At 39.5% G+C, this 27,072-nt stretch overlaps 2 protein-coding genes across 2 annotated transcripts in view; one reads left to right on the top strand and one right to left on the bottom strand.

The window, feature by feature from the left end:
- The window catches only part of LOC126210087 (nuclear factor related to kappa-B-binding protein), a 211,228-nt gene extending 207,263 nt beyond the window's left edge, over positions 1 to 3,965 (bottom strand). Inside the window, exons 1-2 of the mRNA XM_049939213.1 lie at positions 3,850 to 3,965; positions 3,222 to 3,442 (exon numbers count right to left, since the gene is read on the bottom strand). Coding sequence (XP_049795170.1) covers positions 3,222 to 3,434 — 213 coding nt within the window. The 5' untranslated portion in view covers positions 3,435 to 3,442; positions 3,850 to 3,965. The remainder of the gene's footprint in view (positions 1 to 3,221; positions 3,443 to 3,849) is intronic.
- Positions 3,966 to 4,110: 145 nt separating this feature from the next.
- Positions 4,111 to 27,072, top strand: part of LOC126210088 (eukaryotic translation initiation factor 3 subunit F) — a 53,395-nt gene continuing 30,433 nt past the window's right edge. Inside the window, exons 1-4 of the mRNA XM_049939214.1 lie at positions 4,111 to 4,371; positions 4,497 to 4,567; positions 4,771 to 4,988; positions 22,560 to 22,651. Coding sequence (XP_049795171.1) covers positions 4,263 to 4,371; positions 4,497 to 4,567; positions 4,771 to 4,988; positions 22,560 to 22,651 — 490 coding nt within the window. The 5' untranslated portion in view covers positions 4,111 to 4,262. The remainder of the gene's footprint in view (positions 4,372 to 4,496; positions 4,568 to 4,770; positions 4,989 to 22,559; positions 22,652 to 27,072) is intronic.

Here is a 27,072-nt window from a genome sequence, read left to right on the forward strand (position 1 = left end):
CAGTGATACTATGCAAACTACTCTGAAGAGTGTGGCAGAGGGTACTTCCAATCCTACCAGTTACTAGTGTTTCTTCCCATTCCATTCACATATGAAGTGCAGGAAGAATGTTCAGTTACCTCAGGGTAGCTGTAATTAATCTAATCTTGTCTACACAATCACTATAGCAGTTATATATTCCTATATTAATAATTTAAATTTGGTTCTTGAAACTTTGTAAGCAAGCTTTCTCGGGACAGTTTGTGTCTAACAAACCTGTGACCATTTGTGTTGCCCTTCTCTGTACGCATTCAACATTCCCCATTATTCCTATTTGGTACAGGTGCCACACAGTTGAGCAGTATTCTAGGATGAGTAACAAGAGTGATTTGTACACAGTTTGTTTTGTAGACCGACTGTGTTTTCCTACTATTTTACCAGTGAACTGAAGTCTTCCCCCTGCTTTACCTAAACTCAAATTATGTGATCATTCCATTTCATACGCTTATAAAGAGTTACACCCAGGTATTTGTATGAGCTGACAAATTCAAATTGCAACTCATTGATACTATAGGCATAGAATACCACACTTTTGCATTTTGTGAAGTGCACAATTTTACGTTTCTGAACATTTAAACAAGTTGTCAAGCATTGCACCACTTTGAAATCTTACCAAGCTCTGCCTAAATATTTGTGTAGCTTTTTTAAGACCATATTTCATTATGGATAAATGCATCATCTGTGAAAAATCTGAGATGTATTCTGTCTGCAAGGTCACTGATATATAACATGAAGAGCAAAGGTCCCAACACACATAATACATAAACATTAGAAAAGTTAAATCTTAAACACTAATGGGATCTCCATTGGGGGGGGGGGGGGGGGGGCTTGAGCTGGAAATGTTCTTTTTACTTGATGATGATGATGATGAGTCCCATACTCCTTTACAGAGCATAGGGGAGCGACGCGGGAGACCCGCGCCGCCTTACTAGGCAAAGTCCTAGTGGAGGTGGTTTGCCATTGCCTTCCTTCGACCGTAATGGGGATGAATGATGATGATGAAGATGACACAACAACACCCAGTCATCTCGAGGCAGGAAAAGTCCCTGACCCCGCCGGCAATCAAACCCGGGACCCCGTGCTCGGGAAGCGAGAACGCTACCGCGAGACCACGAGCTGCGGACTCCCAAAATACTGAACACTTGGAAAAAATCAGACCACAGTGGGGAAATAGGGGTTTGGATTGCAGAATGTACAATGTTTTCCTGCTTTAAAACAAGGACTGTTATGATATGTTCATTGGCTTCACCAACTCACAACCTAACCTAGGCCTCAAGCAACACTACAGTTCATTCTATTCACTGGAACCTCACAAGAAATAAATAAATAATAATAAAGAACACATAATTAGGTCTAGTACACAACACAATCCAAAACATTGTTCCCCTCAATGGATCACCATCTCCACTATCTAGGAAACACCATGATCTAAGTCACGCACACAAGAAGTAAACAACATATTATGAAAGAAACATGACTAACATCTATAACATAGAAACAAAAATATCCCATACCCTGTCTATATAGCATATGACAACAGACTTCTAAGAATATAATGATGATAGTATGAAGGCTTTCACGACCGGATGACATATCTTCTGGTAAACCTTCCAGGATGTAAGGTCGTGGTCCATGAAACTCTTCGGCTCCTAACGTTTCGTCCAGAGCTGCGCTGGACATCTTCAGAAGGGTGTTTCTCCTCCGGTGAGTCTTGCCGGCAAGAGTTTCATGGACCACGACCTTACATCCCGGAAGGTTTACCAGAAAATATAATGTAAGAGACAACAGGTGCAGCATGTAGAGTGGGGCATAGACATAGAGGAAACTGGTGTCACAGTAAAGTAGGCCTAATCCATGTTTTATTTCACACAAAACTCATCATCCAACTGCCTTATTAGCCTACCACTCCACTTTTTATACCTTGACCGTGTGTCCTTTTGCAGTCTCAAGTTTAATCAAAAGTGGTCCGCTCGGTGGTTGTGGAAGAAAATCTTGCTACAGACATGTTCTCGGCTGACTGGAAGGCAAAACAGACAGAGCTTCTCCACAGCCCATGGAAAAATACAAAAATGTGTCGAGCAGTCACAACACATTCTGACACAGTGCACGGAAGTCTGTAGTTAACTCTTCTTACTTGAGTTGATAGATTTTGGTGAAATTTGTCACAGCACAGAATGAATACACAGTTCAAACTTTAAAAACATATATGCACTGATACCAACATCATAACAAATGGTTCCTTAGAAATGCAAGCAATGTGATCAGGTTTCATATTATTTATGATTAAAAAAGTTTTAAATAGTCACATGCTGCATTTTCCCGTGTAAAAATCTAGCAGACTGTTCAATGACAAGTCTAGTGAAACCACAGTAGATATACATGAAGACAATTTTGGTGTAATCTACACACAGTGTTGAAGAACAGAAGCTCACAAGCAGAGCAGTTACTTTCAGAGCTAAAGTTACACATTGGACAGCCGCCCCTCCCCCCCTTAAATCTTGGTTGTGGTGTCAGATTGATCAGGAGTGCAGCTAGAGTTCTAGGGTGGGTTGAAAGGTGACAATTTTGGTTATGAATTGACAAAGTAAACAAACGTAAACGGAAAAGATCTGATTTTGTTATCAAAAGCCTAGCAGCAAAGCCTTATGTTTACAACTGCACCATACCGAAAAATGGAAAGGGGATCCAATACGTAACTTTTACCGCTTTCGGTAGGTCTACTTTACAAAATGTCTGTCCACTGCTGAATGTCTTCTCCGTAGAGTTAATAGCAGCCAGTGCCCATAGCATTATTTACCTACCATTTATTACTTTCCATTGATATAACAACACAAAACATATTAAGACAATGACAAAAAGCCAATGATACATGTCCCATTACTTTAGAAATAGGGAAAAAACCAGGAACACTATCATGAAGTAATTTTCTGAATGCTTCAACTTTACAGACATGTCATAACAGTAAATTATAAAACTAGACATCACTGCTACACCAGTTTACAGGTCAAAACTTTTTGTTTACAAACAACAATAAACAAAGTTCTTGATGTAAACAAAAACTCATTGTCATGTTAATATGATGTTTATCTTTGCAACTAGAGAAAGACGACGACCAAAAGGGCAATATCTGCTCATTTTATTCGTAAATGGGCACATGTGTACGTTACATTAAATTTACTTACCCTGAGGTGCTGCTTCTGTTGCTCTGTAAAACACTCTTGCCATGTCTTTAAAGAGAAAAATTCCTTGAATATCTCCTTGTTTTCGCACAAGCCCTGTGGAAGTTGTAGACGCACACCTTCTATTCGACATTCTTCGAGAGTATTTAGTTCTTGAGATATTTCTGAACTCTCTGTGCTGGCTTCAGACGACACTGTTGAATATTCTAGTTCCATTTTTCGGGCTACACGGAAAAAAGTTTGGAAACAGATCAAACACTACTCTATTTATGTTTCGTTATAACACTTATTTTGTATTTTGAGACCGCAACAATAATTTTAAGGTTATGTTACGTATCTGCTATATATCAAAATCATCGAAATTACTTATACGAATCGCTACTGACATGGATGGGGTGAGAAATATGACGATTAAATTTTCCAATGAAGCTGCTATCTACACTAGTTTCCCATACATGTTATGCTTCTGTTATTTTGTTCGATAAATCGGTCATTATCACGTGAATATATTACAGTATTTTAGCGTTCTAAGTGTACGTATTGATGATGTTTATGTGGAGAAGACAGACAGACGATATTGGGAATAAGTGAAAAGATTAATGGACATGTAAATATTCGCTTCTATACCGACCTTTTGGGTGCAGTTTTTTAGGTTTTGTCTAATTTCAACGCCCTCCACGTTTGGTATCCTGGGTCTGCATTGCAGATATTATAGAATCCAACCGTGGAGGGCATGGCGGACGGAACGGGAACCATGTTTAGACAAGGAACAGTTTTGAAAATAATCAATGTTGTCATATCAGGTCAACAGACGAAACGCTGCCTGGTGAAATTTTATTTCCACTTTATAGAAATTACAGATGTTATATCATATACACCCAACGAATCGGCATACTTTTGTGGGTGAAAAGGAAAAGGGTCAATAGCCTCTATTGTCAGAGGGATTTTGCAGCGTCAAGTAAAAATCCAGAGTAGCTTCACAGACGGCAACGGTGGAACCGGATATGTAACCAGTATCCGTTCCTAGTTACCATAACCACAAAAATGGCGCTGAATACTGTGGTGAAGGTTCACCCTGTTGTTCTTTTCCAAATTGTTGATGCATATGAAAGAAGAAATGCAGACGCCCATAGAGTTATAGGCACTCTGTTAGGTAATTGTTGACATATATTGCTAGTTAGTGTTTATGTTACATTCAGAGGTAATGCGTGTTGTGCATGTGGATCTACGTGTATGGATGTGAACGTTAGTAACAATTCGTCTAATTTTATGTTACAGGCACAGCAGACAAAGGCACTGTCGAAGTTACGAACTGTTTTTGCGTGCCACATAAGGAATATGAAGATCAGGTTCGTATACTCTTTAGTCTGTACGTAGTTTACTTCAAAATATTTCCACATATGTTCCCTACAAATCGATGGTACACTTATGCCGACAAATGTCTATGTTGAAATACACTTCACACATTTGATTCATTTTATTCCGTGTGTTACCGACTTTTACCACTATGTTTATGTTAGTGAAATATGAAACGTAAAGGCCTATTTTGTAGGTGGAGGCGGAACTTAATTATGCCATGGACCTTTTTGACCTGAATCGCCGTGTAAATCCTCAAGAAAACGTTGTTGGTTGGTGGGCGACGGGAAATGAAGTAACAAGCCATTCGTCTGTTATACACGAATATTATGCACGTGAATGCAACAATCCTGTTCATTTGACACTGGATACAACATTACAGGATGTCAGAATGGCAATAAAAGCGTACTTAAAGTAAGTGGTAACATTATTTCAAACTTTTATAAACAGCATCAGCAAAGTTAGTTACAGGCATACTATTATGCTGAGGAAAAGAACTTTCTTGTGTAATGTAGAGTGTAATTCTTGCCACTTTTTCTTTTGATATTTTTGGTGTTCTTTTGCAAGGGAAAAGAATGATAATACTCTCGTACCTGGCAGTCATGGAAGTACCTTATAATTACATATCACATGGTGTATTGAAGTGTAGTTGTGAAGCTGATTACATTGTCATTGTTGTATAATTGCTACAACAAATGTGTTGTGTTTGCAAATCAGTGAGGTCAGAAACTAAGGTGTCAGAATCTTAAGGATTTTGAAACAAACTTTTTGCTAAAGGAAAAGAGGTTAAACTTGAAACTTAGTAGATTATAGCTTCGTATCAAATTGGGATTGTGGTCTGTAGAAGGTGGCAATGGAAAAATAATCATGAGCCTTTTCGTTATTTATAACAAAGCATGCAAGCTGAAACAGAGGTGTTATGGGAACCTGAGCATTATTGTCAATGCTCGCCATGAGGTATGATGGGAATAAGAGCTGGTTTGTCAGCTGCTGATTCTGCATAGCCAATGATAGCAGTGAACAATGTGTAACGAAGTAAGAGGTAAAGGAATATAGTGACATTCTCCCCTGCACAAAGATCCATGGTAGCTGAAAACATGTTTCTGATATATTTCGATAAAATGGGTGGCAATAGAGCAGAAATCTGGAAACACAATCAGAAACAACCAATAATATTTATTCCCCATTTAACATGATCTTTTTTTCAAAATTATGTTCCAACCAATTTTTTTTAAATGAAACTCAGCTTAAAAACATCCTACAATAAAGAACATTGTGTGTACACAAAATTGGACATATTTGTCTTGTACAGCTCACTTTGTCTGTAATGAAGTATCACCACATTCTTCTTCGCTTTCTGAGCCTCTAAATCCTATGTGAAACTCAGGATCACTACATTCATCCTTTTTTGAAAGCATTGCCTAAACAACTATACAGGAGAGAGACTGAAACAGCTAAAGTTTGTTGTTGAGTATCCAGAGCTGCACATAGTAAAGACTGTTTCTAGTGGCAACAACCTTAACAAGAACATGACAGTCTGGCTACAAATGTAGGGCCAGATGCTATCTAGCTGATGTTAGCTATAAGTGTTGAAATGTATATAAGCGGGGTTTTATTTTTTTGGAGGTCTGGTCTTAAGTTGACTGAGTATACTCGAGATTTTAAGTTTCTGTCATATAACAAAAATGAGAACTCGGGGTTCATGCTAAGTTATTAATAGCCATGATAGAAAACTTTTACTTTATTTTGGTAACATAATGCAATGAAATCTAAATAACTTTGCTGTCTCTTGGCAATCTTTCATTATCATTATGACAAGAGTATTATACAGTATTGATTAAGTGTAAATATTGTCTGCTAGTCTTCTGAATGGGACTGGTACTCCATAGTGTAATCGCAGGAAGTGCTTGTACTGTCTGTACTACATAAGCTGTAGGAACAGTCTGTTAGTGCTCCAGGAACTGAACTGCATGTCGTCATTTCCTCCTGTCTGGCAGAAGGATCTCCACTTCTGCCAGTACTAGATGAAAGCAAAGTAGTCCCTGGTTGATAGTACTCTCTCTGGCAGATGTCAACACTATAGGCAGATGCGTAAGATGTGCTCATGCACATTATGACAGAAGCAGACAGTGTACCCCAAACAGCGAGTGCACTTGCAGCTACTTGGAACCCAGAGGACACCTGCCAAGTGATGTACCTGCATGGTAGCGCTTCTTGTGCTGTGTGTACCTATGCTACACACCTCCCATGGGGCAGAGGGGAGTTGGTGGGGGGGGGGGGGGAGCTGACACCAGCTCGCTTCATTAGCACCCTGCTTCTGTGGCGGTTGTATACACTTTGGCTTTCCTGATATTCATCCACGGAATGTGCTTGGCTACCATGGGCAGCCTTTGCAGCACCTTTTCCCTTCCGTGCTGCACGTCTATCCAGTTGCTGTTCTTTTTCTCCTCCCTTGGGAAAAATGTCTGGGCTGTGTTTGGAAATGTATTCTGCATTTTTGGTAGTGAGTATCAGAATACTAATCACTGGTTTTTGTTCCATTTTTCTTTCTTCGTTCAGCTTCTCCTTTCCTTCCTCTGCTTGGTTGTTTGAGGTTCCTCTTTTTCTTCTTCCTCCCTGTGTGCTCCTGAAGGCCGGCCCACACGTCTGACGCATAACAGGTGACTGGGTAACATGTAATTCCAAGCCCCAGGTTGACAGGTAGGATTCGCACATACCCCCTGGCACAGGCCATGCCCATGGAAGGGTGATTACTGGAGCTGCTACCTTCCCAAATTTCCAATTGGTCCCTGGGGGTGTTTGGGAGGTGTGACCTGAGGTGTGAACAATCACCTAAGGTGGGTGCGCTGCCTTCTCAAGGCCCCCCTCCTCCCAGATGTGAGGAGCACACCATTGGAGATGCTGGCAATCATGGGGGATTTTCTCCCAATGACCCAATGATCTTCACAGGTAATGGCTATGAAACGTAAACAGAATGAGGCTAATGATTCAAAGACTCCCCAAGCAGCACCAAGGTTCCTCGTGGTTTCACATACTGAAGACAGTCAGTCCTTCTCTACAGTAAATCCGTTCATTATTCTGAACGGTATTGATCCAATTGCTGGCCCTGTGAAATCCTGCTCTTCTGGAAACTAGTTCTGATTCTCTTGCAGCTTCGCACGTCCATGGCCATCCTGTTCATGTCAAGGCCCATCAAACATTGAATTCTTCCCGTGGTGTTATTTACACTAGGCTGCTCCATGGTCCAACCGAGGCAGAAACCCTAACATACCTCTCTGATCAAGGTGTGTTGCCGTCCATGGGAGTGATGAAAAAAGTAGATGCCTCCTTAGTATACACATGCACTCTTTTTCTCACTTTTGATAGAGTGGTTCTTCCGTTAAAGATCAAAGCAGGTTATGATGTTATCACAGTCAGACCTTATATTCCAAACACAATTGGCCCCTACCAGTGTCATCATTACAACAGAACTCGAGAGTCCTGTCAACACCCAGCCAAATATCTAACCTGTGATGCAAATGCTCACAAAGGCGATTGTCTGCCTCCTACCCACTGCATCAACTGCAGTGGCAGTCATGCTGCCTCCTCCCATGATTGTCCTGTGTTTCTCTATAAGTGAGCTGTCCAGGAGATGCGTGTGAAGGAAAAAGTGTCTTAACCGGTCGCTCGCAAGTTGTTGGCTAGTCGGAAACCCTGCATTGTACCATCTGGCAGCTACAGCACTGTTCTTGCAACATCTAGCTCCACGAAGGACAGGGTCATGCAGACATGCAACCTCAAATATACCACTGTGCTTGTGAAATCACCCAGCATCATGGTAGGCATCCCCTTCTCCTCCTCCAGCTGTGCAACATGCTGCCAAATTTTTGCCTCACAGGGTGAAGTCACTAGCTTCACAACCGGCAGGCCAGAAAGGACAGAAGGAACACTCCAGTCAAGACATCCTCTGTCCCTCCAGCCAACCAACATCTAAGTCTTTCTCTGTTAACTGGAAAGCCTCGAAGAAGTCAAACAAAGGCAAACTGTCTTCTCCTTCACCAACTCAAAGATCCTCTTCGACGGTGTCCCATGTGATACCCTTGCCCAGACGATGTCTGTGTCACTGGTGCGCATCACCAACCATTTTTCTGCCTTGGACTCTGCAGGCCGACAGACGAAGACTGCCAACGCTTCTGTAGACCTTGTGGAGAAGGATCCTCTTGCCTCTGTGCCCTGTAGCAGCAAGTCTTCGAAGCCTGGCACTCAGCAGCTATCAAAGTGACACCCCCTTCGCTTTTTCCTTGTCATGACCCTCCTCCAATGGAACATTCACAGCCTTTGATTCAACAAGGAGGATTTATGGCTGCTCTTAGAATCGCAGCATCCACTTGTTATCTGCCTTCAGGAAACTTAGGTTGTGTCCTCACGGCCGCTTTGAGCTCTCACATTTCTTCCCGGTCTGTTTTGACATTCCCCCCGAGGTCAGCATTGTATCTCATGGGGTGTCATGCTGCTCCTACGGGATGACATTCATAATCAACCCATTTCCCTAACCACCCGCCTTCAAGCTGTTGCAGTCCCTCCTTAGTTGACCTTTTCCCTTTGTACCGTTTACTTCCCTCCGTCATTCGATTCTACCAGGGCAGACTTCCTCCAGCTTGTTGGGCAGCTACTTCACCCCTTTCTGCTGCTTGGTGACTTTAATGCACACCATCCTCTTTGTGGTTCTCCCAGAGTCTGTCAGAAAGGTGCTCATTTGGCTGACCTTCTTAATCAACTTAACCTCTTCTGCCGTAACACAGGAGCACCCACATTCCTTTCAGACTCAACCATTTCCAATGTGCTATCTGTTTGCTGATTCCTACACCACCCAAATGGCAGCTTACTCCGCAGAACGTTCCATTCCTCACACTCTTCCTTAGCACGCCGTGTCGTGGTCACTTGGTAGACTGAGGCATGCCGCGGCACAATTCGCGCACGTAGACGTGCTCTCCCCATTTTTAACCGTCATCCTACGATGGCAAACTGCATTCATTATAAACAGATGCGTGCACAGTGTCATTGTGTTCTTCGGGATAACAAGAAAAGCTAGCTGTGTTTCATTCACTAGTTCTTTTAACAGTTCCACTCCCTCTTCTGTTGTGTGGGCCAACCTCCGATGGCTCTCTGGTACTAAGATCCATTCCTCAATTTCTGGTCTGACAGTAGCAGACGATATCGTGGACCGTATTGCTATCTCCAATACCTTGGGCCACCATTTTGCAGAGATTTCGAGCTCCTCCCACTATCACTCTGCTATCCTCCATTGGAAATGAGTGGAGGAGGCTCGGGTGGTATGATTCTCTTTTCAGAATCATGAGTGCTGCAATGCCGCCTTTACTATGAAGGAGCTAGCTGATGGTCTCACTTCATCCCAACCCACCAACCCATGGCCAGACGATGTTCACTTTCAGATGTTGCAGCACCTATCTCTCGCGGGCTAGCACTTTTCTGCGTCATAGGTACAACCGCATCTGGGCAGTGGGCATGTTTCGCAGATGCTGGTGTGAAGTCACTGTCATACCCATACCTAAGCCCAGTAAGGACAAACACCTTCCTTCTAGCTGTAGTTCCATTTTTCTCACCAGCTGTGTTTTCAAGGTTATGGGACTTATGGTTAATGCCCGGCTGGTATGGTGGCTTGAGTCAAGCAATTTACTAACTGGGTCATTCCACGTCAAATCAACAAATGAAACCATTGTTTTCAACCTTACCCTCTTGCATTTAAATGAAATTAGGTATGCCTATAGTACTCATAAATAGTACCACAAATTAATTTTTTCACATTTTTCTGATAAAAAGTTACCGAGTAATGGACTTTCAAAAATTGAAAAAATGACAAATTTTTGACTCGCGGGACAATGTTGTTTTCTTTATAACTCGTGTTCTAATTAAGCTAGAACAATAAAATTTACTTCATTGGAAAGCTCTTTTAAAGAGCTTTTATATGATACCAAACATCATTAGTTTAATATATAGATAGGCTACACATTGTTTATAAAAACAACATTGTTGAATTTATCGAATTTCGAAAAACTGTATTTTTAAAATTCTCAAAAAAATATATGTGAAAGATACACTTTACATCTACATATTCTGAAAGTTTCAACTTGGGATGAGCATAGGATCCCTATCAAAAGCAATTTTATGTTTACCACGATTCTCCAAAATCACAGTCAGATAGGTGAATTTCTATTATTTTGCTACACATGAAAATATTACAGTGTTAGATTTTTTAACATGGTCCACAAATTGTACTTGTGAAACGAATAACTGCTTATTAAACTTTAGTGCTAACTATTTATTAATAGCTGTAAAACCAGGGGGGGAGGAAGCTATCTCTCATTTTAAAGATTATATATAAAATGATTCTTTGGTGTTACTATCTGCAATCTATTCAGTATTTTATCTCTGGTTAATATTGTCAGCAATTTTCATCTATTATTGAAAGTGACCCACACATTCCTTTGTTGTGAGGCAACTGTAGTGAAATTATGTGATTGAAATGTGTTTTGAAAATAGCTTGAAGGTACTTTTGTACAAACCTCACAAGAGTCTGTAAGTTTGTATGCCTACAACCAGTTAATGTTTGCATACTATTAACATAATGAAATATTTTTTCACAGGAAGTGAAAGAATAGAGAAGTAATATTGTGTAGTATTCAATGTAGGAAGCTTGGGCATTCAACTTCAAAAACATTTTTTTTAAATTAGTTTGTTCACTTGAGAATTATAAAATGCCTAAAATTTCAGCTTTGTGCTGTAATCCATTTAATGAAAAGGGCCACAATAACCACAAGAAAAACTTATGGCCTGTTTCACAATGGATGATAGCAAGAAAACCTTTCTTAACTTTAAATCAAAAAGTGTGTAACAACTGCCTTAAAAACTTGCACGTTTAAAAATTTGTGATACGTCTAGCATAGAAAATGAGGATGATCTACTGTATTCTGTGGTGAAACAAGAAAGTGAAAAGGTTTTATGTGATAGTGACGTACAAGACATTGCAGCAAGTGAGGCCTTAGAAAGATTGAATGTTTCTTTGCAGTCCATTGGGGAATTGCCAATTAAGAAGAAACGACTGTGTGAAGCAAAATATCCTAAGGAAAAACAAATTAAATTAACTTCAACAATTCAAACAAAGGTATTATTGCTTCCTTCCAAAAAAGGAGGTACATGATCATGCAGAATTTGAGATGATCAGTCAGCTGAAAGATAAATTTCGTACATGTACATCTCGAAGTAAACAGATGGAAATTCTTACCATTTTACCTAAAAGCAGGAGTGTTTAGAAGCTTCAAGATGAATTTAACATAACAAATTACATGGCTCGAAGAGTAAAAGATTTGGTGAAGGCCAATGGAATTTTGTCTTCACCAAACCCAAAACCTGGCAAGACTCTTGATCAAACAACTGCTGGTTTTGCTAGAAACTTTTATTGTTCTGATGAGATAAGCAGGGCAATGCTGGGGAAAAAAGATTTTGTGCTTTTGAGAAATAATGTAGAAAAACTGCAAGTACAAAAACAGCTAGTTTTAAGCAATTTGAAAGAAATTTACGCGAACTTTAAAGACAACCATCCAGAGCTCCACATTGGATTTTCGAAGTTTGCAGACCTATGTCCCAAAAATTGTGTTTTAGCTGGAAGTAGTGGTACACATGGTGTCTGTGTGTGTACTACCCATCAAAACTTCAAACTGATGCTGACTGGATGTGACAATCCTCAGCTGACAAAGGATGAAGATAATCCAATAAAAACTTACAAAGACTGCATTGCAAGAGTTGTTTGTAATCCATCATTACCTGCTTGTCATTTTGGTGAATGTAAATTCTGCCCTGGCCCAGAAACATTTAAGACATATTTACAAGATTTGTTGAATACTAATGATATTGATAATATAACTTATCATCAGTGGGTTTCCGTTGATCACACATCTCTAGAAACAATCATAAAATCATCTGAAAACTTTATTGATTTTGATAAATTAAAATTGCTTACACAACATTCATTTGTTGCTAATCAACGATCAACCTTCCAAAAGAGACTGAGAAATGAACTTAAAGAAGGCGAGGTCTTAGCGATCTGTGACTTTTCTGAGAATTACTCCTTTGTCATCCAGGACAAAGTTCAAGGCTATCACTGGACAAACATGCAAGCAACGATTCATCCCATTGTTGCTTATTACAAGGATGGGAACAAACTCGAGCGCACAAGTCTTGTAATCATATCAGAATGCCTAACATATGACACTGTTGCTGTGCATTTGTTCCAATCGTACTTGATGGTCTTCTTGGCTGTTAAATTCGGTAGAAAACCAAGAAAAATATATTATTTCTCTGATGGAGCAGCAGCTCATTATAAAAATAGCAAGAACTTTATCAACCTGTGCCGTCATGAAGATTTCTAAACTGAAGCTGAATGGCATTTTTCAGCCACCTTGCATGGGAAGGGAGCTAGTGATGGTGTTGGTGGAACAGTTAAACGACTTGCAGCTCGAGCAAGTCTGCAAAGGCCATACAGTGATCAAATAATGACACCAAAACAACTTTATATGTTTGGCAAGGATAACATAGAAGGAATGAACTTCAAGTATGCTACTAAAGAAGATCACAAAAATGAAGAAATGAAACATATGGAGAGATTTGAGAAATGCTGCAAAATTGTAGGGACACAAAAACTTCACACTTTTATTCCTTTTAGAAGGGATAAAATAATAACAAAAGTGTATTCAAACTCTGATGATAGTAAAATTGAACTGGTGACAGTTTGACGGTGATACAATACTGTTCAAAGACATAAAAGGATATGTTGCTTGTGAGTATAATGGACACTGGTGGTTAACCTGTGTACTTGAAAAAAATCAGGAGAAGGATAAAATCACAGTTAGTTTCTTACATCAACATGGACCATCACCATCTTTTACATTCCCGAGTCATCCAGACACACTTTCCATAAGCAGTAGGGAAGTAGTGGCAATCGTGAACCCTGAGACTGCTACAGGGTGAACATATAAGTTATCCAGTGCAGAAATGTTGATGTGCAACAGACTGATTAGTTCGCAGTATGAAGAAGTGCACTAATAGGATGCCTATTTGTAAATAATAGTAATTACTAACTGAATTTAGGTCTGATCTCAGGTGTTCATTTTTCTGTGGGTTTTTTTATTTATTAATTACAGAAGCATAAAACATATGTTATTTTGTCAATTATAAGTTATTTTTAATTTCCACATTTTACAGCAACATACAGCTGGTGAGAAGTAGGCCTAATATCTAAGATAATTTAGTTTTTAGGAATTTTTAAAGCACCACCCTTAATGTAAAATTGCTTTTGATAGTGATCCCATGCTCATCCCAAGTTGAAACTTTCAGAATATGTAGATGTAAAGTGTATCTTTCACTTTTTTTTTTTTTTTTTTTTTTTTTTTTTTTTTTTTGAGAATTTTAAAAATACAGTTTTTCAAAATTCGATAAATTCAATAATGTTTTTATAAACAATGTGTATCTATATATTAAAGTAATGATGTTTGGTATCATATAAAAGCTCTAAAAAGAGCTTTCCAATGAAGTAAATTTTATTGTTCTAGCTTAATTAGAGCACAAGTTGTAAAGAAAACAACATTTTTCCACAAGTCAAAAATTTGTCATCTTTTCAATTTTTGAAGGTCCATTACTCGGTAACTTTTCATCATAAAAATGTAAAAAAGTTGTGTCATGATTTATGAGTAGTATATGCGTACTTAATTTCAAAAAAATCTGAGAGGGTCAGGTTGTAGCACTTGTTGATTTGACATGGAATTGCCCAACTACTGCACAGTGTGGATTTCGAGCTCACTGTTCTGCAGTTGACCATCTTGTCACTTTATCTACCCATGTCATGAGTGGTTTTCTATGGAAGTCCCAGCTGTGGCCATGTTTTTCGATTTGGAGAAAGTCTGAAGACACCAGCTGGAGGACTGGTATCCTCCATACACTCTACATGTGGGGCTTCGATGGCTGCCTACCCCGTTTCCTTCAGGAATTTTTAAAAAATGGAGTTTTCAAGGTACATCTGGGTTCTGCCTTGTTGGACACCTTTATCCAGGAAAATGGTGTGCCTCAGGGTTCCGTCCTGAGTGTCGTCCTCTTTGCTATTGCCATTTGCCATTAACTCTATAATGGCCTACCACCCACCCCCTCTCTCTCTCCGGATATCTCCAGCTGCCTTTTTGTTGATGATGGTTTTGCCATATATTGCAGTTCTCCACAGACTTGTCTCATTGAGTGGTGTCTTCAACGATGTGATGTATCAGTCATCCTCTCCCCCCCCCCCCCCCTTCCTCCACATGACAAAACCATGTGTATGAATTTCTGGTGGCTCAGTTGGTTTCTTCAGCCGTCTATATGTCCTCTCACATGTCTTACCTGGCAGACTGCTGTATGCGGTCTCTCAATGGTACTTCCTGGGGTGCAGATCGAACCACCCTCCTTTGTTTGTACCGGTCCCTTATCTGTTCGAAACTAGACTATCGGTGTTTCATTTATGCATCTGCGTGTCCATCTCTCTTAAGCCATCTCAATAAAATCCACCATCACGGCATCCATTTGGCAACTGGCACCTTTTACACTAACCTGACTGAGAGTCTGTAGGCATAAACTGCCGAACTACCGCTGTCCTACTGACATCATTCTCTCCTCTGCAGATATGCGTGCTGTTTTTCTGCCATGCGTGGCCACCTATCCTATGTCTCCTTCGATGACTCCTTTGATGTTTAGTATGGGGCTCATCCTTGTCCTCTGTTACTTCCTGGCATTCACTTTCGGCTCTTGCTCCAGCAGTTTAACTTCACACTACCTGCAACTTTCCCAGTGGGTGTGAATCCTTCACCACCGTAGCTTCGTGCGGTGGCCTGTGTTCACCTTGGCCTTCATTTGCTTCCTAACGACACTACTCCAGCCTCGCTATATTGCCTTCAGTTTCACGAACTTTGCATGGAACTTCACAATAGTATACTGATGGCTCTGGGACTGACTGTGGTGTCAGGTGTGCCTTCATCATTGGCGCCAACGTTTTTCAATATGGGCTTCCAGAACACTGCTCAGTATTTACAGCAGAGATCTTCGCCTTGAATCAGGCCATGCAGTACATCCGACGACACACGCTTTTCAATTGCATCATCTGCTCAGACTCTCTCAGGCCCCTACAAAGCCTCTGTGTGCTGTACACGGTCCATCCCTTAGTGCAATGGGTGCAGGAAAGCTGTCACTTGCTCACTTTTGATAGAGCCAATATGTTGTTTGTGTGTGTCCCTGGTCATGTCGGTCTGACAGGAAGTGAGGCCGCTGTCACTGCTGCCAAGGCTGCAGTCCTTGTACCTCAAACAGCTAGTTCTTACATTCCCTCCGATGATCTCTGTGTTGTCATCTCTGTCAGCAGGTGGTGTTACTCTGGCATCACCACTAGTCCTCTCTTTGTGGAAACAAGCTCTGGGTTATTAAGCCTCTCCCAGCGGCTGTACTCACTCTGCAGTATGGGACTTAGTGTCCAAGTTATGTATCAATTTTGATAAAACCCAGAATTTTAATCACTTAAAATTGAGTATAAACAACCATTGTGCAGGCTGTACTGATTTCCCAGGATACAAAGATCCCTACGAGCTACAACACACCAAATAATGTTCCAAGCCACAGACAAGGAAGAAATTTATTTAACCAAAGAATTGAATGTACCTTTTCCATTCATGGAATTGTAATTTCCTATGAATGATTTTCGTAGCTACATTCCAGTATACATCATCCTCTTGTAAGAGATGAAATGTTATCACAGTTAATTAAATTTAATTCTGTGTTCAAGATGGCAGCTTACAAGAGTGATAGTAATTACATTTCCACTGTGATCCTATTCTCCGCATTTCTAAATCGGCAGTAAGTCCATTGTACATGTGATGTTCCACATTATATATATCCACAGAGTCTTTATATTATGAGCCAGAGATAATTTGTCTCTTGCGGTCGTAAGGGGCCTTTGAGCCATATAAATCACTTGCTCCGTTATATATAAACATTTGTGCTACATGATTAAAAGTCATAAAAAACGTGGTACTACATATCATTTTGCTCATCACCCTTGTTGACAAGAATAATAATGTGGGTTTGTCTGATTCATTGGCAGTGTTGGGAACTGATGAAAGTATCATTAATCTTGACTTGATCTTGTTGCCAGTGTTGTGTACTGGTCGAAATTTTTCACTTTTCCTTGTTACCGGTGTTGATAATGATGAAGATTTTGGTTAACAATCTGTAAACTTTTTCCTTGTCACCAGTGTTGGGATGTAACTGAATGTCATTATTAATTCTGCCCAAGCATCTACAGTAAAAGAAAACTTATTCCTGCTATAGTTCAGAGAGTGGCAGCGGAAGCAGGTTAAAGTGATCTCAGATAGTGTGCACCATCTCTACACGGCTGGTCGTAACTGAGAGGATGCCTGGCAAGTGATGCACCTGTGTGTTTGTGGTCTCTCACAGTATTGTTGCCTACCTTTTGAGTCTGGTATCCAGGAGACACAGATATTTGTGAAAACTTGATTTGCACAGTTCAGCCGTTGAGGGACCTGTCCCCCTGTTATTATTGTCAGTGTTCTATCACTATCTTAAAACATGCATGGGCAGTGTGGTCTCAGTTGCCTGAGATTCCAGTCGTGTGTGTGGGGGGGGGGGGGGTGTTGTTGTTGTTGTTGTTGTTGACGATGAAGGCCATTGGCTGAAAGCTTTAAGTGTTAAGGTCTTTTTGTTGTGCCTTTTGCGACTTAGCATCTCCAGTATATGGTGAGCAGCAACTTTCCTTCTCACAATATTGTTGATACATGCGCGGAATACACACAGCGTGCTAGTAAATTGTGGGACAGGGGAAGCTGTTCCAGCCTTCGGTGGACCACCTAAAGATGACTGGAGGTACCCAGTGAAAATATTGCAGATTGTAGTTGGCAGCAACCAGCAGCAAACCCTAAAACTTCTTCCTGTATTCAGTTTGCTAAAAATCCCATTCCTTTGTTCAGCAGTAGCACAATTTTTGTTCCCTTCTCTGTCATAGCTCATGTGTGTTTTTCCATGTAAATGGATCTTTGGGTAATATAAAAACCCGAAATAGTGTATTTCTGGAGGAAGGGGAAATGCTGTGTGACAGTAGTTTTAGTGCTTTGTAGTATTTTTTGTCATTGCATTATGTTACTCAATTTATACTTTGCTTTGTGTATTTGTGCATAACAGCAATGATATGCCAATGTTTGTTGATAGGCATTAGAAATAACTCAATCACTAAACAGGCCTGGAATAAATATTAAGTTCCAAAAATAAGAGAGCAGGTATGCTCACATTGTGAGTGCCTCTAATGGCCTGGTAGTCTCCTAGTATTTTACCATGTCCCTTTTTAAACAGATCATCTGATGGTGACTTGGTAGCGGTTCATCTTGAGTGACTAGAGGCTGAAATTCAGAATTTTAAAAAAGTTACAGTGCAGTCATCGTGTTTCTCTAATACCGAGTCTATGGGTCAGAGTAAGATCTACAAGTTCAAGATTTATCAAGTACCAATTTGTTCTTTCTATGAAGCTTCTGCAGTGTGATTGACAGGCATGCTGTATTGATAGAAGCCAAATTGCATCAGTAGGTACCAACAGCTTTCTCAACACAGTCAGCCTATAGTAGCTGCCTCACATGTCTACCTTGATAAACTACATGCCACCCGTACAAAATCACCTCTTCAGCGATGCCTCATTGCTGTCATAGCTCTATAGGTAATAATTATTTGCATGTAGTCACTTGCACTTTTCAGTTGAAGCATCTTTGCCAGCTGTTAGGGATCTTCTTTTGCCAACTTCACTGCACTCAGCTGTAGCTAGGTGGTAACACTGTTTTCATTGCAAGCAAGTATAATGGAGAAACTCTTCACATAAAGTAGTTTTTGAAAACTGTGGTTAGTAATGATTGCAAACAAGTGAGTATTGGTCTGAAGTCAGACACTTTGTGGCTTCTAGTGAACCAGTATTCTGGTCAGCCACCATGCCAGGTGAATGCTTAATAAAAAGTTAAATTTTTAGGCAGATCATAGTTTCTGATAGGTTTATATCAGATGCAGTTGGTACCAAAATTTTGCTGATCAGCAGTGATTATATTGTGTAGATTATGGTGACCTGTAGGAGGAGCTGAGGTGAACAATGTGTTTTACTTCAAACTGTCAATGTCCACAAATGTTTTAACACTTGTTCCAATAGCATAGCTGGCTACAGATATTAAATTTTTAACAGAGTTGTAATTGATAACACAACAAGTAGGATTTCATCTTTCTTCAAAGATAATAGATTTAGCCTGAATGAAAATTTGTTGGTGGGGATGATAAAAAAGTACGTAGTTATACGTATGTTGTTTGAGAGACAATTGAACCAAATTTTCCATGTGTTGGCTTTGTGTTATTGGCTATAATCTGAATTTTTAAAATCAAATAATTTGTTCACCACTTTGCAGAGTACTTATGGAATACATACTATCATACGAGGGCGATTTTCTCAAAGGTTACTGTACTTTTTACTTGCACAGTGTGGTAGGTTATTAATTAATAAGCAAATCCGTGTAGCAGTTTTTTTTATATCAGCCTTAGAACTCTCACTATGATTTTTAAAATTTGTTTGTAAGGTACATAGCAATTTTTATTCCACAAAAATTTAAATACATTCAGCAGTAATGTGCTTTGAAAATTTTTGTGTCATAGGAAGTTGTGGTACAGCGTGTGCAAAGTCTGTAGCATATTGTACCTTTTTATCTGCAATGCTTCAGCAGAAAATGTTTCTTGCACACTGAAAAATGAAATTTACATGAAATCATAAAATACAAAAAGAAGACTGTATCAAAATTTATGCCATAAACAAATACCTTAAGTTGGCCGTAACCGTACATTTAGTATTCATGTAGCTTTTTTTATTCTAGTGTGATCCTTGTGGCATACCCTTTTGATATTCAATCAAGCAACTTGCATCAAAGCCTAGTCTCGTATGGATCCTGATTCTTGCAGTGTTATCATCATAGAACATCAGATCAGCATCTTAATGAGGAACTTGAAACTTCCAGCCTGGAGCAGGAGCATGTAGAGGAACTATGGCTCAAGTTTAAAGGAATGGTTGACCATACTCTGGTTAGATATGTACCCGGTAGAACAGTCCATAATTGGGGGGGGGGGGGGGGGGGAAGGGGGGGGATCTCTGTGGTGTACAGTCACTGTAAAGGAACAGCTATTACTGTGTAATAGGTGTAAAACAAAGTGTTGGGCTGTAGATAAATAGATGCTGAATGAAATGTGTTTTTCTGTCAGGAGAAAAATGTGTGATGCCTTCAATGACTGCCATAGCAGAATATTGTCATGTGAGCTTTTACAGAATCAAAAGAAATTTTGGTCATATGTAAAGGCTGTTAGTGGCACCGAAGTTGGTGTCCAGTTGCTTGTGAATGAGACAGGAACTGAATTTGAGGGTAGCAAAGCAAAAACTGAAATGCTTAACTCCATTTTCAAATGTTCCTTTACAAAGAAAAATGCAGGAAAGTGCCCCAATTTAATCATTGTACCACTCGAAAAATAAATGAAGTAAGTATTAGTGGTGTTGAGAAACATCTGAAGTCGTTACATGTGAACAAATCTCCAGTTTGATCCCTGTCAGATTTTATTTTGAATTTATGGCTAAGTTAGCCCCTCTTAACTATAATCTGTTGTAGGTTCCTCAAACAAAAAGCCATGTCCAATTCTTTGGAAAAAGCTCAGGTCACACCCCTCTACAAGAAGGGTAGTAGAAGTGATCCACAAAACTACATCAATTTTTTGTAGACTCTTAGAACATATTCTGAGCTCAAACATGATGAGGTATCATGAACTGAATGACCTGCTCAATGCCAACCAGCGTGGATTCCAAAAACATCGATCATGTGATACCCAACTAGCACTTTTCTCACATGACAACTGTTAGCTTTGGATCAAGGTAATTGGATAGGTGCAGTATTTCTTGATTTCCGAAAAGCATTTTGCTCAGTACCAAATTTACACTTATTGTCAAAAGTTTGATTATATGAGGTATCAAATGAAATTTGTGACTGGATTTGAGGACTTTTTGGTTGGGGAGGACACAGCATGTTACCTTCAATGGAGAGTCATCGCCAGATGCAGAAGTTATTTCGGGTGTACCCCAGAGAAGTGTGTTGGGACTCATGCTATATATTATTGATCTTGTAGATAATATTAATAGTAACATCAGGCTTTTTGCAGATGATGCTGTTATCTATAACGAAGTACTATCTGAAAGAAGCTGCATAAATATTCAGTCACATCTAGACAAGATTTCAGAGTGGTGCAAAGATTGGCAGCTTGTTTTAAGTGTTCAGAAATGTAAAACTGTGCACTTAAAAAACATAGTATCCTATGACTAAATATCAATGGGACACTGTTCCTGGCAACTCGTATAAAAAAGTGAGGGTAATATTTGGGATATGAGATGGAATGACCACATAGGCTCAGTTGTGAGTAAAGCTGGTGGTAGGCTTCAGTTTATTGGTAGAATATGGGGGAATTGCAATCAATCTACAAAAGAGATTTCTTACAAATTGTGTGCGACCTGTTGTAAAATATTGCTCACATGTGTGGGCCCGTACCATATAGGACTAACAGGGGACAATGAACATATACAGAGCAGGGCAGCATGAATGGTCACAGGTTTGTTTAATCCATAGGAGAGTGTCACAGAAATAATGAAGGAACTGAACTGGAAGACTTGATGATACATACAAATTATCCCGAGAAAGTACAATGGGATGCACCTCATGGTGATTTGCAGAGTATAGCTGTAGATGAGATATGAGGCAAATTTTAACAATAGATGAGCAAGACGTCTTCGGGCAGCTCTTCCAAATGCGACTATTAAAGCTTTTGTTCGGGTATTATGTTCCATTGTGCGTGCATTTCTTTAATAAGTCATAATTAATAGCATTGCAAATGAACTCTCAGCCTTCTATGTTCTTCAGATGCTCCTCTGATGACAGGACATAATAAAAAATCGCAGACAAGGAGAGGGGTGTGTAGAAGAAGAGGACGTGGCCTTGTGCATTGGTTGAAATGAGATTGCTTGTACATTTGTAGCAGGAATTAAAGTTTGAAAATTGTGGACCATATTCCTAACATGCTACGGAACCACCTAGTGGGGGAAAAAAGCTTTTTCTACCAGTTTTACATACACATTAATTGGACTATCATGATAAAAAAGTACAACTTTTTGTGAAAGTGGAGTGCTTTGGAGATTAAAAAATGCAACTTCTTCACAAATATTTTTAGGTTTCAGGACGATTTTAAAGCTCATGTTTTAACCTTATCCAGAGGGTCACTATGACAAACAAAATCTTGTCTAGTACAAGAACACATACTGTTTATAGTAGAACATTATTAAAGAAAATTGTAAGTGAAAACATTAAGTAATATTTTATCAGTGTACACATAAATTTGATATCATTGTTACTTATTAATTGTTTCAAAAGGAAAATTCACGTGAGAAAATTGTAAAGTTATGAGAGGTAAAATTTTTAGTACTGCGTAGCCACATGGAAAAGTACACAAACCTATTAATTCATTCCTCATGCAGGAAATAGTGTTAAAAAGAAAGGACAAGACTCTTATACCCAAGTATTAGGGGCTGTGTTTCCTCATGGAGGAAATAGTGTTAAAAAGAAAGGACAAGACTCTTATACCCAAGTATTAGGGGCTGTGTTTACATATTGACAAGTAACTGTTGCAGTTTGGTAGAATTGACAAGAAGTAATGAGTCTGTGGAACTGCTAAAGGCATTCAGTAGACTTTGTCCACAAAACACATTACAATAATAGCAATTCTTGTACCAGAATAGAGATGGTACTATGTTTTTGTTAATTTGTTAAAGTTACTCAGAAAACTAATTTTCATTTTCAGTGTTCCCATTGGTGTCCCAAGGCGCAAATGTGGCTGCATGTTTACACCTGTTGCAGTTGAAATACTTTGTTATGAACCTGAAGTTGTTGGAGGTGAGCAGTTTGTAAATTTATTATTTATTGATAGCTCCGTAATGCTGTTTAGTCTAAATTGTAACATTTTATGCATTGGCCTACTCTGGCAATCTTTCAAAACCTGTGGAAACAAAAAAAAGCAAAATATCCTACCTGACCTTCAGAACAATTTAGCCTAGACAAGAGCTCAAAACTATCTTCATACGTGAAAAAAGTAAAGGTACACTTATGAGTAAAAACATTAATAGACATTGTTAGATCCCCCACCTTCTGTGCTGTCGACAATTGGTTCTACCACAGAGAGATGTGTTAGTGGTCGTGATGCAAAGCCACAGTTGAAAAGTTCACTCTAGGCAAACCACAACCAGTTACTGTTTGCAAAATGTGGTGTTCAAACAAATAAAGTGAGCCACATGCCTTTGTAATCTGATTAGTCTTACCAAATATTCAGCCTGAATAAGTGAAAGTGGAGGTACACCTCAGAAATTTCATTGCACTATGTACAGAACCATAAAGCTGTTTAGTACTTTAGAGTGTGGCTGAAATGACAGATATACTTACACTGTAGGATGATGATAACAATAATAAGAAGAAGAAGAATAAAAGTTGCCAGTGTTCACATTGTTGTGACCACTGTTAAACTTCAGTAAGGTACACTTTGGTATAGTCTTTTAAAAATTGTTTAGGCTTATAATACAAATTATCTCCTTTCATTTACACATAATGTTGTAGTTCTCACATTATATTTGATATAACCAACCTTCATTTGCACATGTAATTTTGACACAAGATGATTTGAATCAGTTGTCATAGCAAGATCATGATACAATATGGGTTATGGAATGATAATGTAGATTCGTTCATGCTCAAAGCTAATGGCAGACTGCAGTCAGTTGCTGGTGTATTGGAAAACTGCGACACAGCCACAAGAGACACTCTAGTATTGATTCTATCCTTCCCCCTAAACTGGAATGTTAGTTGTATACCTCACTGTGCAGCCGAGTGTCCAGATTGCAAAATGGAAGGTCCAAGATTAAATATCCTTCCCTCCGCCCTTACCCACTTTGCCATTAACGACATTCCTTGTGGTCCATAGCAAATCTTGTCTAATTGTTGCTCCTAGACAAATCAGTGTCTGTAGCCTGAATGAATTTTAATAATGAAGGCTCTAATATAGGAGCAATGATGTTTCAAATAACCAGCAATATTTTACTTATTCAGCTCCCCGCAATGATTTACTGTAAAGCACAGTATACTGCACTACAAGTTACCACTAAAACTTTTCTCACTAAAATTCTTTATCACAAGTCTATTCTTGGCATGGATTCATGACTTCATTTGTGCAATACATTTCTCTGATGCTGTGTTCAAATTTTAATTGAATGATCTCACTTATATTTTAACACAACCTCTCTTTCCAACTACATAGCACTGCAACTTAAATGTGTTGCAAATATAGGCAGCAATAACTCCTCTCCGTAGCCCATTCTGGCAGCCAGCAGTAGCAGTTGTTGTTGTTGTTGTTGTTGTTGTTGTTGTCGTCTTTAGTCCGAAGACAGAATTGATGCAGCTCTCCATCCTACTCTATCTTGTGCAAACCTCATCATCTCCGAATAATTACTGCAGCCTACATGCTTTTCTCATTCTTCCACTAGCTGAATATTATTTTAGGTGCTATTGTGTACCCACCAATAGAAGCCAACTAATATCCATGTGAAAGAATAGGTAAAGAAATGTAAAAAAAAAAATAATATTGCTTAGAAATATTAAGTGTAAAGGTACATGAGCTTAACACATTCTATGTGACTTTCTATTCTGGCTTTGTTTTATAACTGTAAGAAAAATCGAGTTGCACAATTGTGGAATCTAAACATTAGGTTTTGAGGACAGCTTATTCCCCTTCTCAGCTGTTAGTGTCAGTGGCAGGTGCCTGAGTTCACCTCAGCCATTGAACAAATAAGGAAAAAGTGAATTCATGTGTGATGCTCAAATTCTACATCTACATTTATACTCCGCAAGCCACCCAACAGTGTGTGGCGGAGGGCACTTTACGTGCCACGGTCATTACCTCCCTTTTCTGTTCCAGTCGCGTATGGTTCGCGGGAAGAACGACTGTCTGAAAGCCTCTGTACGCGCTCGAATCTCTCTAATTTTACATTCGTGATCTCCTCGGGAGGTATAAGTAGGGGGAAGCAATATATTCGATACCTCATCCAGAAACGCACCCTCTCGAAACCTGGCAAGCAAGCTACACCGTGATGCAGAGCGCCTCTCTTGCAGAGTGATGGTGATGGTTGAAATGTAAACATCCAGTAAAGCATTTTAAGAAATATTGACCATCTGGCTGCAACACTAAAACCTCATTGAATATGGCATCAAATTGTTTGTTTTCTATAGAGCAGCTGTGCATCAAAACTGCAAGGAAGAAGCTATAGTCCACTCACGACACGGTGTCCGATGCGCAGTGACAAGTTTTCATCCAAAGCGCTCGGGAAATTCATTCGTTTGTTCAGAAGGGGAGGCCAACACGTGCTTTCGGCTGATCGGCAACACGCTGCGATGACAAAATCAAGACGCTTTCCTTTCTCAGACGGTTTTACAGAAACCTTCAATTAAAAACAATCATTTTTGCATTACTTATGGCATAATATGTCAGCTTCATGACGACGTGCCCATCATGTTCTAATGGTTGTAGTTAATGTGATATTTGCATTGAAGTGAGACGCTATGAAAAGTTTGCAATGAAAAATCGGAGTCTCTATGATTTTGCGTTTGGTGCTGCATGTTACATATGTTGCTGCATATGAAATTTAGCCAACATATTGTAGTTTTCTTTAAACTTGGGTCGACGTCTGTCACCAGTCTCGAGAAAATTTATTCGATGTATCACACTCATTTGCAGTCTGACTGCCAGCGATAAAGCCAGAATGGAATATCCACAAAAGTTCTCGTGTTTCACAAGTTTGAGAAATGAAAGTGAGATTTTGTAAAATGATAGCACACAAAGATTGGTGTATTTTGCCTTTTGGTTTTTACGTAAAACTTCATTATCTACCATATTATTCCACTAACTACAGACTTTTTAGGTGAAAGAAATAATTTTTAAGGGCCATCAATAGCTGATGAAACAAAGTCGTGTGAGTTTCGAAACAACGTAAGTGAAGACATTACATGTTTTTATTTTGACCCGGGGATGTGCTTTTTCGTAATATATTGAAATTACTTTTCCTCAGTTCATGACTTAATAAAATTAATGAACCAATGTTTCAGAATTCTCTCACAGTTGCGTCTGCACGACATGCTAGTCAGGTGACATTGTGTAAACTCCATTGTATTTTGCCAAAAGTAGCAAATTTTAACTTGGCTAAAAGATAAATGTAGATTTTACTCACAATTCGACACACATGACCTTTCTTGTTACATATGGTTAACAAACCAGGTGAAAGTAAACCACTAGTTTTGTTGTGTTTTCAGTGGAATTCTATTTAGATGCTGACCAAAGCGATAATGACAGTTGATCTTTTGTGAATGGTCTCTACACAAGTGTGGGCATGTAAGTGCTTAATATACATACAAAAAATGTGACAATACTTGTGTTTGAATTGTCTTGAAATTTCCCTACATGCCATAGCGCTCAATACAGTGTTGATCTTATATGAAGTCTTCGCGGATTGTCAGCCGAGTAGCATCGTCGTCTCGTAGCAACGTTTCGATGGAATGCGTCTCCATCATCTTGAGGTGAAGTGTCAGGATATCGTTGGTCGCGGGCTTAATTCTCTGCTGGACCGTTCTCCGCTTCCCGCTGCCGGCCAGTCACACGCCCGCGGAATCGCCTGATGCGCCTGGATCAGCCGGTTGGGGGGGGGGGGGGGGGGGGACGTGCGCGAGGTTCAAGTCCCGGCATCCGTCTCTGCCTGCTCCGTCTGCAGCCCTTGGTGGAACAGAACGTTCTTCTCTGATTTTCCTGATTGCAGGCTCCCAGGCTGTGCTGAGATGGTAGCCACTGTCGCGGTTGATTAGGTTGTCATGTAACCGTATTTCTATGGACTCTTTGATTACTGAGTCCCAAAATCCATTAACGGATTTTGTATTTGAACAGGTCTGTAATAAAAATTCTCATAAATGTATTATACCATACCACCGTTATTTATGGTGCTTTTTAAGTAAAGGTAACAGTAAAAGATGAAAAATTTCGTCCAAAAATCATTCGGAACCCAAGTCAGTATTATATTTGGCCATGAAAAGTAACGATTTACCAAGGAATTGCAAATGAGAAATTCAATCACTGTGCACACATTACAATACCAGAGAAAATCTTTACCAGCTTTTTTTTCCTCGGGTTTAGAAAATAATGACATTCAGATGAAATGAGAAGGAAAGTTAACCCAATTGAAATGTTTAACAAACAAAATAAATCATATCAAGCAGCCTAATTGTTG

Source organism: Schistocerca nitens, chromosome 10 (assembly GCF_023898315.1).
Source record: "Schistocerca nitens isolate TAMUIC-IGC-003100 chromosome 10, iqSchNite1.1, whole genome shotgun sequence".
Classification (NCBI taxonomy): domain Eukaryota; kingdom Metazoa; phylum Arthropoda; class Insecta; order Orthoptera; family Acrididae; genus Schistocerca; species Schistocerca nitens.